Source organism: Grampus griseus, assembly GCF_964374135.1.
Source record: "Grampus griseus genome assembly, chromosome: 3".
NCBI classification, from domain to species: domain Eukaryota; kingdom Metazoa; phylum Chordata; class Mammalia; order Artiodactyla; family Delphinidae; genus Grampus; species Grampus griseus.
The window spans coordinates 97,465,642-97,480,715 of record NC_139019.1 but is presented as its reverse complement, the minus strand read 5'-3'; the positions used below and the strand labels follow the sequence as shown (position 1 = coordinate 97,480,715).

The window sequence follows — 15,074 nt, the reverse complement described above, 5'->3', positions numbered from 1 at the left end:
TGAGAAGATCCCATATGCCGCGGAGCGGCTGGGCCCGTGAGCCATGGCCGCTGAGCCTGCGCGTCCGGAGCCTGTGCTCCGCAACGGGAGAGGCCACAACAGTGAGAGGCCCGCGTACCGCAAAAAAAAGAAGTGAAGTAAGTCAGAAACAAAAAGATAAATACCATATAATATCACTTAAATGTGGAATCTAAAATATGGCATAAATGAACTTATCTACGAAACAGAAACAGACTCACAGACGTAGAGAACAGACTTGTGGTTGCCAAGAGGGAGGTGGGGTAGGGATTGGGACTTTGGGATTAGGGGATGCAAACTATTATACAGAGAATGGATAAACAACAAGGTCCTCAATCTATATTCAATATCATGTGATAAACCATATGAAAAATATGAAAAATAATGTATATAAATGAATACTGGAATCACTTTGCTGTACAGTAGAAATTAACACAACACTGTAAATCAACTATACTTCAATTAAAAAAACAACAACAACGAATTCCATGCCCAGCAGCATTGTCAAAAACAAGAGTTCTTAGCAGCAAACAATTAGGGAAGGTTAACATTTCAACTAGCCTGAGGCTGAGATACAGATTGGAACAAGGGCAGACCAGCCCCAAATTTAACCAGATCCAGGAACAAGACAACTAAAGGCGGCCTTGCTAATCGAGAATCACATACCCAGCAAAAGTAAAACTATGCTTTAAAAATGAAGATGAAATAAAGATATTCCAATATAAACAGAGTACATAATAAACATCTGTTGAATGAATCAATGACTGCAAAAGGCAATGTGAAACAAGGTGATATAAATGCCCTTCTTTACCCTGAAGCATGCAAAAATTACAAATGTTCTGTGACCATTTAAAAATTTGTCAGAACATTAAAAACTTTTACAGTCAGCTATAAATGTATAGGAAAATGAAAAAAAATAGTAAAAACAATACTTATTTAGTATACTGTAATTAGAAACAGTGAGAATTAAAGTGTTTTATTTCTTTGTAAGAAATTTATCAAGAGTACTTTGAACAGTGCTGGCCTTCTTCTAACTCAGGAATCAAAGCAAGCTTCTTTTCTAATCATTAGCAAATCGTCATACTCCTTTCTAAGTTTGTATCAGCGTCCAACTTTTTACTCTTTGCACTTTCAATGTTGTGAAATATTACCCAGAGTTCTTTTAATGTGAAGTATTTTGCCAATTTCACTATCTCTGGGACATCTTCATCCTTTTGCCACACTTTCTCCATTTATGTTGATAAGCTGGCCTTTACTAATTGCCTCTGGCTGTACATCTAAAGTGTATCAAATGACAGCAATGTCAGTATTCCCAAAGTTAGCTATTTCTTCTATAACTTTACTTATATTTGATTTGAATTTCACTTCCAGTACTATCACTATCACTTTTCATTTTTCAGTTGCACTTTTATCTGTGTTAGCCAATTCCCTCTTCTGATTAGCCAGTTTTGTAAAATGTCACTTGAGTTTATTATGGGAGATAAGGAGGCAAGACAACCACATGCCTTTCTGTCTGTGTATGAACTGAATACTGAATAACAGGTACTAAATGACCAATCACTGACAGACTTTGAAAGAACTGTTGTGATTGGTCACTGATCATGAGGTGCATCTGTTATTTACATAGTGATTTGTGGACTGAATAGCTAGCAGGAAAGTTTGTACTTTATGCGATTACTCATATTTAATAAATTGTGGTAACTTTAAAATTGAACAGTGTTGTTGAGGGACTGATGTTATTTAACTAAAAACTGAAATCTGTGTATATCAGGACAATGCAGGACTGCCTGGAGTATAGAAAAGGAATTAGAGTATGGATGGCACTTTGACTTCTGGCAGTCTTGATTCCTTAATTACTATCAAGCATTAAGGTGTTAATAACCAATTTATCTTTTCATCTTACTAAGAACGTTGCTTTGTTTAAAATGCAAAGATCATAATTTATAAAAGAACTGCCTTAAAACCTGGTTGAAATATGTCCAAAATATTTTAGGGTATATTTTGTGATAATGTACCCTGATAAAATGAAAATTTTCTAAACCAGTGTGGAAAAATATTTGGAAACACCAACAATTACTTATTTTAAACAGTTTCATTTCTGTTTAACTACACAAATAATCATGTGGATAACACTTGTATTACCTTGGCAATGAAATAGTCCCAGATACTGAGCTCAGGTGGAATGAACTTCTCTTTAACTATCAGTGATTCCTGGCTTACTGGTAGTGAGGAAGAGGTCACTGAGGCAGATTCTCTGTAAGACATTTTTGATGGCCTAAAACGTTTGTTCTGTTTCTCTCCTTCTTCCACTAGTGAAGAAACTAACAAGAACAAAATAAAGTATTATAAAATAAGTACAATTTTCATTGTTCTGATTTCATCTATTTTTACATAAGACCTAAGGTTAACTACAAGTAAGTACATACACAAAACCGAGATTATTATGATAGTAAGGTAAGAAAATAGTGGAGGAAGTGAGACAAAAATCATCTTGTATAGTGATCTTTGTTTTTATCTCATCTTGTCCCTTACTCTCTGAATGTTGACTTATCTAAATTATCTACATCTTTCTATTTTGTTTTTTTAAGAATATCATGGGGCGGGGGGGGGGAAGAATACCATGGGATGTCAGTGGTAATTAAAGGCAACAACTCAGTTATGAGATTCTTCAGTAATCACTTGGCCTTTTATCTACTAAAAAACTACTACTAATTTTTCACTGAAAATATTAAAAAATTCAAACACCAAAACTACCTACTAAACTGATTCAGACTTTTAGAAATGGCTTGGAGGTAGAATTTTCTACTCAATGGAACAACAAAGAAGAGGGAGAAAATGCAATCTTTATTGTTTTAACTTCTAAACATTTAACAGTCAATATTCTCTTAGTATTTTACCTTAGAGTATTAAGGGCATTAGCAAAGAAAAACAAGTTATACAAATCTTTAATCAATACTAAGTCACTACATGCAAATCACCAATAGAAAATCAAGGATCTCCTGGACATAGTCATGGTCTAAAAGATAGGCAAACAACCCCATATTAAGGCACACCAATATTCTTCTTTAATGGTTACAGCAAGAAGTCACTTACCTTCCAAAGGAATACAAGTATTTGTGTTTTTTTTTTTTTTTTTTTTTTTTTTTTTTTTGTGGTACGCGGGCCTCTCACTGTTGTGGCCTCTCCCGTTGTGGAGCACAGGCTCCAGACGCGCAGGTTAAGCGGCCATGGCTCACGGGCCCAGCCGCTCCACGGCATGTGGGATCTTCCCGGACCGGGGCACAAACCCGTGTCCCCTGCATCGGCAGGCGGACTCTCAACCACTGCGCCACCAGGGAAGCCCGTATTTGTGTTTTAATACAATTTTGTTTTATTGCTTGAAGCTACTTAGCTTGCATAAACAGCATGCTCATGCATTATATCAAGCTACAGCCAAGCTGAGTCTAACAATAATTTAGTTACTTCAGAAAAAATGAAATAAAGATGAATAAAATTAGTATACAAAGGGATTGCTAAAAAGTGGTATGTAATCATTCAAATGACTTTTAAAAGAACCATCATATTCAATGTGTAATTTTTTCTCTCTGATCTTATAAGCAATTGATAATCAACAATCATGTTTCTAATATATCTGTTGCATACATTTATATACATTATAAAACTTAAACAGTGGTTTTACCAAATTCTCATTGAGTAAAAAATTTAGAATATAAGGGTATTTTTTTAATCTGTCAAAAAAATTAATGCTATGCTTTAAAATAAATTTATCACTTGACAAATATTACTATTCTCCTTGTTTTGTTTTTAGATTATTAGAAGGCATGTGATGTGAACACAGACGTTTAGGGAAAAATAAAACTTACAATGCTAAATTCACAGATTTTACCAAGCTTGCTATGTCATAAAAAAGCAAAGTTTTTAAAGCAAAACATAAAAAAAATTTTTTAAGAGAGAAAAACATTTGCAAGTACAGTGTGTGAACCCAGATAATTGACATGAAAACAAGAAATTAACCACACTGAGGGGAAACATTTAAAATTACAGACTCAATTTCAGAAGTATAAAACTTCTTATTGAAACATTTCTGATGCACAAGGACAACAGGGGAAAAACGGCAAACAGGTTCACAGTACCGAATGTTATATTACCTGAAATGCTACAAATTAAAAGACCTTAGTGACACCTCCTAGCAAACAAGAAATGATTTGAAGCTTATCATTAGGGTAGATGCTCCCTCTTCTTTTCCCTCAAATTGCAGCAAGACCTAAGACAACTTTATGCTTATATCACGTTGGGTTCGAGTGGTCATGAAGCTGAGGGGCACCAAGAGAAACTGTGTAGCTGCTGGGTGCTTAACCATTTGTTTCTGAAAAAAGCTAATAATAAAATATCAAGAACTGTGTCACTCCTTGGATACAAACTGATTCTACTGTTCCATTATTAAGGTAGTAAATGGCTACTTTACTAGTAATAAAAGAAAAAAATCAGCATTAGGGAGAAATGAAAAGGAACTTGGATATAGATAGAGCTTATGAATTATAAGGGGCATTAAGAAGTTAGAATGTAGGTAAAGAAAAACTAAGGTATGCACAGGAATAACGACAATTCTTATACCTGCAAACATTATTATGAAACACAACAAAAATTCTTAAAATATTTTGTTTTGCTTTACAATATGCAATAAAAAGCAAAAGTATGGATTTCTCACTGTTAGCAGAAAAAAAGTAGTTTTTCAAAAACTGCTATTGCTTATATGATCATCTACTTTAAAACTTAACCATAATAGAATAATTCAGAACTCCATGAACATTCACCCACGCTACAGTTTTAATTAATTAGAAAAAATAAATCCCTCATTAACATATGTAGGAATCACAAAGTAAATTTGATTAAAAAATAAAATACTGATTTATGTACCTTAACATTTTTGTTAAGAACTCTGACCTGCTGAGTTAAAGTCTAATAAAAATCATCTACCATTTTCTTATATTACAAAGCTTAAGTCATATTTAAATTTTATGTCACTAAAAGTACATTAAGTATATAATAGACATGTAGAAAGAAAAATTTAGTTCATAAGACCATTATTGCAAAGAAAATTAAAATCAGAATTTATACCAGAACAAGGAAAACAAATGGTAACTTTTAAAATCTTCTCATAGTACTAAGTTTATGAAAACACTTTTTAAAAACAGATTTTTAAGGGTTCTAAGCATGTATTTCATCTTCAATATACAATACATTGACACTGAATAGATGAATAGGTTGTCAGGAAAATGAAATATTCTAGACCTGTCAGTTTTCATTTGGCCATATTTAAACACTAGAAACTAAAAATATATCAATATATATAACAATTTTGGCTGAATTCAGATCAACTTTTCTAAAACGCATCATTTTATTCCCTTGGTCAACAATGTATACTGAATATTATCTAATTTAATTACACTCTTAAGACATCATGATTACATTCAACAGTAACTCGAACATACAGGGCTGCTTACTTACAACCTAAAATTTATCAAGCTGCTGTGCTGCTTTAGTTGGTGTGCTTTCAGAACAACATAATAATGCCTTCAAAAACTGAGATTTCAGAACTCTGCCTTATACTGAAAGCCACCCCTGCTTGTCCCTTTGTCTTGGTTGATTTTCTGTTCTCAGATTTTGTCTCTCCAACTGTCAGTTTATCTGCCTCATAGGACTGCTACTTCTAATTACTATTACTGCCTTTACTACCTAGTATCTTCACTTCTTCCCTTTATTCTGTTTTTCTATTTTTTTCTTTTTCTACTTGTTCCTTCACAAACTAAATCAGCTTTAGAAACAGCAGACCTTTGGTTTCATCATTAAATGAGCGTACTCTTTTTTCTGGTTAGCAAACTGATAAATCATATCATTTATGTTTTCTGTACATGCTCCTTCAGTTACATCCATGATTGATTGCATTCAGAATTGTTTCTGGGTTCTTATAGACAGATGAGCATCACATAATCTATATGTGGCTATATCCAGCCCCATCACTAAGTAAACCTCATTTTTTAAGTATCCTGTATTATTTGGCTACCATGTCCCAACGCAAGAGGTTAAACATACAGATGCAGATAATTTTTTTCACTTTGATTATTTCGGATTCAGTAAGTGGTGAGATAGAGTTGATTATATGATATTTGTAACTACAAACAGCTATATCTGAGTGGTTAAACAAAGAACAACCTGGACTTTGAGTAAGGTTGTTTATGTATCTGTGCTCAGAAATGCTCCAGGAATTGTTGAAGTTGAGGCTTGCTGACTGGTTAGTAAAAATGTATTTTTAATTTTTTACAAGTATGTGGACATTCCATTTCAAGAATTTATCCCTTTATAACATGTTGTAATAACAAGATCACAGTCTTTAATCTCAGTAGATCTATAAATCGTACTCCCTCTCAGACTTTGAAATTTTTTCTAAAATGAATTCAAATACCTGAAGTTAAGTATATATTCCAACATGAGTTTCATAAGTTAGTCTTTTCTATTTTTATCCATATAAAAAATAAAGCACAGGAAATTACTCTTTAAAAATTAGAAAGGAGATGTTACAAAATTTAAAATATTGTTAAAAATTTTAAAGCCAAGATTATCACATATGGGCTAATAAAAAAAAGAAAACTTAAAGGCAGAAAGCATCATGAAGATTCTTTTCAGGTCAAAAGCTTGTTTCAGTCTTTAAATAAATACAGTACCTACAGTTACAACATTAGAAAGTTAGAAAAGGTAATACAATTGTTTAAAATACTTACTTTGCATGATATTATGAACACTTAGAAATCCAAAACCCTAATGGCTGGAATCATAATATGCAGAACATAAAGCAGCCTTATTTGAAATGTTTTTCCAGTCATTTCAAGCCATAGTCCGATTTATCATGATTAGCACTGACGTTTATTTATTTCTACACATTTAAAAATATGTTAAAGTCTAAGGAATAGAAAACATCAAAATGAAGAACTTAAAGCATAATAAAAAAGCAGGGATGGTTTTCTAAAATGCTAATCATTGTTTTAAATCAAAAATATGACTTGATTAATGGAAAATTTTCAGTTTGCTAAGTGCCAAACAAAATAAAACTGGCCCACTGTACCCCAACCCTTCCAAAACAACACAAAGCAAGCTGAACTGTAAAAGCCTATTTCTAAAGCTAATATCTTGCCTGCAAGACTGGGAGGGCTATGAGAACTGATGGTTGAAAGAGCTTTGGAAAAGCCCACACATTCCATGGAGAATACCACTACCTGGTGGGGGCTAGGCATAGCAAAGTACCTTCCTGCCAAAGAAAGAAGAGAGATCTGATTTGGGATAGAACAAAAACCAATATTACAGTACATTTCAAAACAAATGAAAATTTCAATAGTAAAAGATTTTAAATTACATTAGATAGTTCTAATCACTGGTGCATGAGTATCTTAAAGTTTGATAATTACACAAGAAACTTTATACTGCATATTTACCACAAAACTATTTGTTCATGCTTTAAGAAAATGGTAACAGAACTTTCTGTGAATGAATTAAAATGTAATTACATTTAACAAAGTTATCATTCAGATGAAAAAATAAAGCTGTAGCCTTAAAAAATAAAATAAAACAGTTTAAAAACTAACCAGGTAAAGCTTTTGAGCGTGTCTGTTCTTTGCTGGGAACATGTGCACCTCCACCAAATACAGCAGACCACATTTTTTCATTTAGAGGGTGGGCCACAATCCGAAACAGTTCGTTACTAGAATGTGTTGCCAAGCCATGGATGAAGAGACTAAGATACACTGCTGTGAGAATCTCACAGAGCAAGACTGTAAGCCCTGACTGGGCTTCCTCCCCAGAAGAATTCAAAAGTCGAATTAGAGAAGTTATTCCTAGGAGAAACAACAAACATAACTACCATTAGCTATCATTGACAATAAATTAATAAATAATCAACATTTCCTAATTTTTGAAAAAAGTTACAGCATCAGGATTAAAATATTTTCTGCCATAGATTCATAGACTAGTAGAGGTTATTGCAGTTAATGCATAAATGTTGAGCTACTTGTTCAATTTAGACAAACGCTGGAAATCTGTAATCTGATTCAAATCTGATAGATAAAATTTCATTGCCATAACAAATGTTTTTCTATTATGACAAAAGCAAAATTATAAAAAGTGATACAACAAAATATTTGAGTTATTTTAGTATGATGATAAAGGAAAAACTAACATTACATAACTGGATAATTTGTAATAAGTGGTGAATAATAAACTGGTATCAATTCTAACAATAGTTAACAACAATGATTATCATACAACAAACCCAAGCCAAACCTACTTTTTCCTCATCTGATTAAATTCAATAAGGCTAAGAAAAACACTCACACATATATAAATTATTTATACCTGGCCAATGAGCTGGTGATGTATTGGGAGTTATGGCTTCATCTAAGCTTCCTGTTTTCAAAGAATGTCGATGGGGAAGCAGTACTGTCTGATACACCATTCCAGTAAACTGATTTGTTTGAAATGAACTAAGAAAAAAAAATTTAAATAATAACAATCTATAATGACCTACAATAACAACGATATAATAAAACAATAATAACATACAATGATCTAAAATGAATTTCACACGTAATACTTCCATGTTTTAGATCTATCATCTAGGGTACCTTAAATACAAAATTTTGTGTATTAGTTATACTGCTTTACACCTAAGTACTGTACTTTATAGTCTAGTATTATAATAAAACAAAGTGTCCTTTAAATTTTCTAAATTAAAACAGATATGATAGCTTTTAAATATATTTACTGTAAGACATAAAATATGTACAAATGAAAAAACTAAATCATTATTGACCACAAGTAGCAAGCTTATATATCAAAATTTAAAACAAGGTTACTGAGTTGAAAAAGTCAGTTTAGGTTCAATTTGATATTTAATGGCTATTCTACCCTACACTAGGGTAGGTTATATCAGGTATATGCACCAGATAACAGGTGTTTAAGGAAACACATGGTTTCCGTCCTCATGCGATTTATAGTCTGGTGGGGGAATCAGACACAAATAATTTTATCATACTGTTTTTAAAGACAAAACCTATGCATACAGTGATATGAAAGCAAAAGGGAGGAGTGATTTCACACAGTTTGGGAATTCAGCATAAGCTTCTCTAATTAAATGGCACTTTAAGCTAAAACTAAATAAACTGATCAATGGACAAAATAAATTACAGCTTGACACAAACTATGAAATAAATACAATAGAAAAATGGTACGAAAAATTTGTTAAACCCTGTCAGTAGTTCCTATATCATATGTTAAATAAATGAATATAATATTTAAAAATAGCACACTTATTTGTTTAGATCTGTTCTAACTGGCAAGTTGTCTTAGTTCTAACAGTTTGATACATATGGAAATAGCTTCTCTTGCTTTACTTTCCATTTTCAAGATGGAAGAGTAACAAAAACCAAAAATCTCCCCTGCTAAAGTAAGCCTATGGAAATGATAAGAAAGATAAAAATATGTTGATGAAAACAAAGCCATACTCAGTAATAAGAAAGTGAACTTTTGGAGGACCAAGGTCAAAGAAATCAAGTTGAAGCTACTATGGGAATACATAACCAGAGTAGTAAGCTGAGGTGACCCCTGGGAGAATTCAAACACGTAAGATAAACAGATAATCAAAAATCAACACAAAGGAATGTTGACATCATGTAAGAGAAAACAAACTCAGCGACATACCTACACCTGAGGAAGCAAAGACTTAACAGAACATTAAGGAAAGTGGTTTATACTCAGAGATGTTAAAAAAAAATAAAACTAAAAAAAGAACAGTAAGTTATTTTTTTAAGTGGCTATTAAATAAAGAGATACTAAAATTGAAAATAGAATTTCTAAAACAAACTCAAATAGGCTAAATAAAAGACAGGACATTGCTGAAGAATGAATTAGTGTCTGGAAAATGAAGCTAGGATTTCTCCTGAAATGAAGCAAAAAATAAATAAAGAAATAATGAAAGGGATCATTTGAGAGGAAAGCTAAAAGAAAAATAAGAGGGACCCACAAGTTCCAATATCTGTCTCATATAAGGAAAGAGAAGAGAGAAGATAAAATATTTGAAGAAATAGAGTAAGGGAATTTCAAAGAACTAAAGAAAGATACAGACCCCCACACTGTCAAACAACATGTTTTGAAAGCCTAGATAAATTATCTAGGCTTTAAATTATTTAGGCTTTATTATCTTTATGTCCTAAGTGAAACCTTAGGACATAAAGAGAAAAATCATAATCAACTACTCTGTAAAATTTTTCTCAATTCCAAGTCAGTCACTCCCTCCTCTGTGCTCCCTGAGATTTTACTACCTATCATCTTATAGGACATATCATTTAAGTATGATGTCATGTTACATATCATTTATCATTTCACATGTTTGTCTCTAACTAGATTGACCTTAAGGAAGGAGACCTTATTCCAGCGTATATCACAATGTCTAGCATTAGACAGTGATCAATAAAAGGCTGCTAAATAAGTTATATTGTGAAGAGTTTACTTGAGATACATTTGCCATAAAGACGTATGCTAAAATTTCAAAGATGAAAAAAAAGGACTCAACACTTAAGCCATATGCTTTTTGCATTATTTAAGGTGGACTGCAGTACACAGTATTTCTAGAGCAAGAGCATACAAATTCTCAAACCTCATCAGTTACTGCAAACATTCTTAAATTTCACAAGATATTTACCTGTAGTTATGACTACCACAAAGGCACTGATAAATACAAGCAGAAAGTGAAGCTGCTAAAGTATGCATTACATATACCTGGAAAAAAAACAACAACAGAGTTATAACTTTGAAAAATGTAGCTTTTTTTCAAGACCTAATATAATCAGCATTTTTAAAAAGATGAAAAAATGATTTTGCCCTTATAAACTATTTCCTTTTTCTCCCTAATACTCATTTCTGTCTGAAAGGTCTTGTGACAAACAAATTAAAAACACACACACAAACAAACACACAAAACCTGAGGACTTTGGCAGAAATTATAAAACAGACACCTACTACCTAATTTGTTTTAAGGGCAAACGAGAACAGATGTTAGCTTATTCAGTAGTGCCATGAGCCATGCATTAAAAGCAAGCCCTCCAAGACTTAAACTGCTCCTTCTTCAACCAAAATATGAAGTCCAGCCTGGTAAATGACAGTTCACTTATGAACAGATCACTGAAGAATATGCTATCACACAGTCGAGTTACTAGAGAAAACAATTTGAAGAGAGGGAAATTTTAGAGAAAGAAGGTATGAAAGACAGCAACTGAAAGGCAAATACGTGTACTGAGGAAGACAGGGCTCCAAACATGGCATGACAAGAGAAGTAACAGGAGTAGATCTGAGGATGAGGGAGAAGCTTAATCTAGGTAAGAAAGGAGGCTAGACTATTAAAAGACCAGGTTCTTGATCTAATTATAAGGTATGATACTCTTTGTGCATATTAAAATCTAATTGCTATTTTTCCTTCAATGATCAATAGACATGTGATATGAATTAAAATCAAGGACAACATCATATGAATGAAGACAGCGAAGACCACATACAACAGACTACAAAAACGATAATATTTTCTAGCTTCTCCAATCAAAAGGTGGAGTCTATTTCGCCACTTACTGAATTTGGGCTGAGACTTGCTTTGTGCAAGAGGACACGGCAGAAGTGATGCGTTATTTCTGAACCGAGTTCTCTAAAGGCCTTGCAAATTCTACTTTTGCTCTTTAAACCCCTGGAACCACTATATGAAATAATCCAGGTGAAATGGTTAATTTCATGTGTCCATTTAACTGGGCCAAGGGGTGCCCAGACGTTTGGTCAAACGTTATTATGGATGTGTCTGTTAGGGTAAATTTGGATGAGGTTAATATTCGAATTGGTAGACTGAGTAAAGACGATTGCCCTCCCGATTGTGAGCGGGCCTTATCCAATCAATCGAAGACCTGAATAGAACAAAAAAGCTGAGTATGAGGGAACTTCTGCCTGGCTGCACTGAGCTGGGACACTGGTCTTTTCCTACCTTGGGACTAGAACTGAAACACTGGCTCTTCTTGGGTCTCAGGCCTGCTGGAATTTGGACTGGAACTTACACTATTACCTACCCTGGTTCTCAGGCCTTTGTACTTAGACTGGACCTACACAATCTGTTTTCCTGGGTCTCCAACTTGCCAACTGAAGATCCTGAGACTTCTCGGCCTCCATAATTAAGTGAGCCAACTGCTTACAACAAGGCTCCTTCTATAAAAACACACGCACACACCCTACTGGCTCTATTTCTTTAGAGAACCCAGGCTAATTACTCTAGGCTTGCCTACTGGAGGATGAGACACATCCCAAAGTCTTTGGTCATCCCAAAGTTTCCTGTCAGCCTTGCAAACAGTCTGCCAACCACCAGAAATGTAAATAAGGCCATCCTAGGTCATCCAGAATCCAGTCAACCTGCCTGCTGACCTAAGACAAATGAAGGTATCCAGCTATCAGTCCAGTTGGCCCACAGAATCATGAGCAAAATAAATCATGGCTATTTTAAGCTATTAATGTTTCAGGGTGGCTCTTAAGCAGCAAAAGCTGATACACCAGGGTTATGCTTATTATTTGCTTATTATTAAAGTTGAATATGGAATAAAGTTTGGTTAAAATCAGCACAATCTAAACAAAATTAAATTCCTAATTGTATAATATGCAATGTGGGCATTTATTCTACTGAGCAGTATAGGAAACAAAGTGACAAAATTAATTTATAAGGGTTAAGGTTATCCAGGAAGGTAAAACTGTAGGAGAGGCTACCACTAGACAAAAAGAAAATGGATGGCATGATATCACAGCCTGTGAGGTGGGGGAGAGAATCAAATGCAGACTATGAGGGAAAAAAAAAGAGATACTAGTACTTTTACATAATATTAAGTTTCTGTCTCTAAAAAAACCCCAGCTTTTTGGCTAAGTGTACTGCTGAAGATTTACTCATAAATGTGCATACACACTATTATGCTTACCAGAATGATGCAGTTAAATAAGACGAAGTAAAACTTTAAAACTAAAGTACCCTATTGGGTATAAGTAATACAAGTAAGATGAACTTGGCCTACAACCAAAAGTTTTCTTTGATCAAAACCAATATAAACTTGGCAATGAAACAATCACTATGCATAGGATGATATTTAAAATTGTTTATAAAAAGCCTTAACACTTATCTTTTAGTTTTATCATAGTATATAGGTAAATTAAATGTCTGAAACCAAGCATACTTACTTTATTGCTTTGGATATCAGGATGGGGTGGTGAATCAAAGTTTATTATGGCATGCAGAATATCATGTGTTAGATTACTAAGGTGCAATAACGGATTGGCAACTACTGTTTTGGCACTGGCTGTACAAGCAAAGAGGAGAGGTACTGAGGTTTGTTCTGAAAGAGGGCTAGGAAATATTGGTTCTGCTGTTTCCTTAAAAAACAAAGGGAAAAAAGGTTAATCAACTATTTATAGTTATAATCCATTAAGTAATTCAGGGTCTCTTTGAAAAACTTCAGAACAATTAAAAATTAAAAGCATAACAAACTTTTACAGAGTTAGAAGGGACGATCAACCTTCCACCAATTATAATGAAAACTGATGGGACAATACGCTCGTATCATCATCTCACAAGGCATTCGTATAAGAATGTTTAATATGAATTAAGCAGATCACAGGGTCTGATATCAAACTGTCCTTAAACCACAATGCATTCACAACTCTAGAAATCCATAATATGAAGCACCACACAAAAAGCAGAATTCCTTAAAGCAACCATAATTAAGAAAATCAACAATTTTAACATTTTAAAACTAAAAAAGCAATCTCAAAAACTGTTTTTCATACAAGTAGTATTTTGACTGGTTATCATGTAAGTTACATACCTGTTGAGATTCTTGTAAAAGCAAAATCAATTCCATTCTCACAGATGCAAGACCCCCACCATGGGATCCATGCAGTATGCAGTAACTAAGAAACATCCTCAAGAGTGACTGATATTTCAAAAGCCACTGTCTTTTTTCCTGAAAATTTTCTCTCAGTTGTTTCACTTTTGTTTGATGAAGCAAATCTTCAGCATCTTCATTTAATCCAAATGCATCTCCATTTTCACTAAATGCAGACTGTAATTCTTCAGGATCTGAACAATAGTCGCAAGTTCTCTGAAGGGCTATCACCTCTTTTTCAAGCCAGTGGTACAGCTGGTATCGCAATTTTCCACCATCTATTTCATATCCAGTAGATAAAGTACGAAGTTCTACCGTGAGAATCTTTAAACATGCTCTAAATTTTAACTGAACTGCAATGATATCTTCTGATGGATTTAAAATGTCATGTGCATCTAGTGTGCTGAGAGAGTCTGTGTACTTAGAACTTGTTTCATCTATTTTTTCCCCTACTTTTCTCTGTAAAGGTTTTAGTTCTTTCATTGAAACAGGGAGATCCTCATTTTCTTCATCGTTATCACTGTCCCATTTTAATTCTAAAGAGTCATCCTGAAATACAATACTTGGTTGGCTCCAGTCAAAAGAAAGAGTGGAATTTGACTGCTTCTCTGAGGAACCCTCTGAAGAAGATCCAAAACCATTCATCAGTGACTGTGACCAATCAATAGCAGAAGACTTATCTTCCCTTGCATCCAATTTGAATGGAGAAGAAGGAGAACAGACTTTACTAGTATCCAGAAAACTAGATGTTCTACAAAAAGGTTTCGTTTTTTTGATGACTTTTGGCATCTTTGATAATACTTCCAAAGCCAACATAGGGCAGCCAGCTTTTAAATGAGCACTGGCAGTAGTAAAAAATAATCTTCTTTCACTTAAATTAATTGTTCCTGCCAGTCCACTTTTTCCTGTTAAACTCATGTGTGCGGAAAACGCATCAGATGATCCAAAATGACGTCTCAGCAAAAGAGGATGCGTTCTTAGATAATTGTAGAAATTAAAAACGGCAGGATTGCAGGCTGACATCATGACTTGATCTGAAAGTAAATTCATTTTATG

At 33.7% G+C, this 15,074-nt stretch overlaps 1 protein-coding gene across 1 annotated transcript in view; it reads right to left on the bottom strand.

The window, feature by feature from the left end:
- Positions 1–15,074, bottom strand: part of DMXL1 (Dmx like 1) — a gene marked incomplete at its 5' end in the record, with an annotated part of 132,187 nt that overhangs the window by 52,053 nt on the left and 65,060 nt on the right. Inside the window, 7 exons of the mRNA XM_082650313.1 lie at positions 2,161–2,339; positions 7,208–7,321; positions 7,656–7,904; positions 8,422–8,549; positions 10,766–10,842; positions 13,315–13,506; positions 13,959–15,052. Of these exons, the coding sequence (XP_082506439.1) occupies positions 2,161–2,339; positions 7,208–7,321; positions 7,656–7,904; positions 8,422–8,549; positions 10,766–10,842; positions 13,315–13,506; positions 13,959–15,052 (2,033 nt within the window). The remainder of the gene's footprint in view (positions 1–2,160; positions 2,340–7,207; positions 7,322–7,655; positions 7,905–8,421; positions 8,550–10,765; positions 10,843–13,314; positions 13,507–13,958; positions 15,053–15,074) is intronic.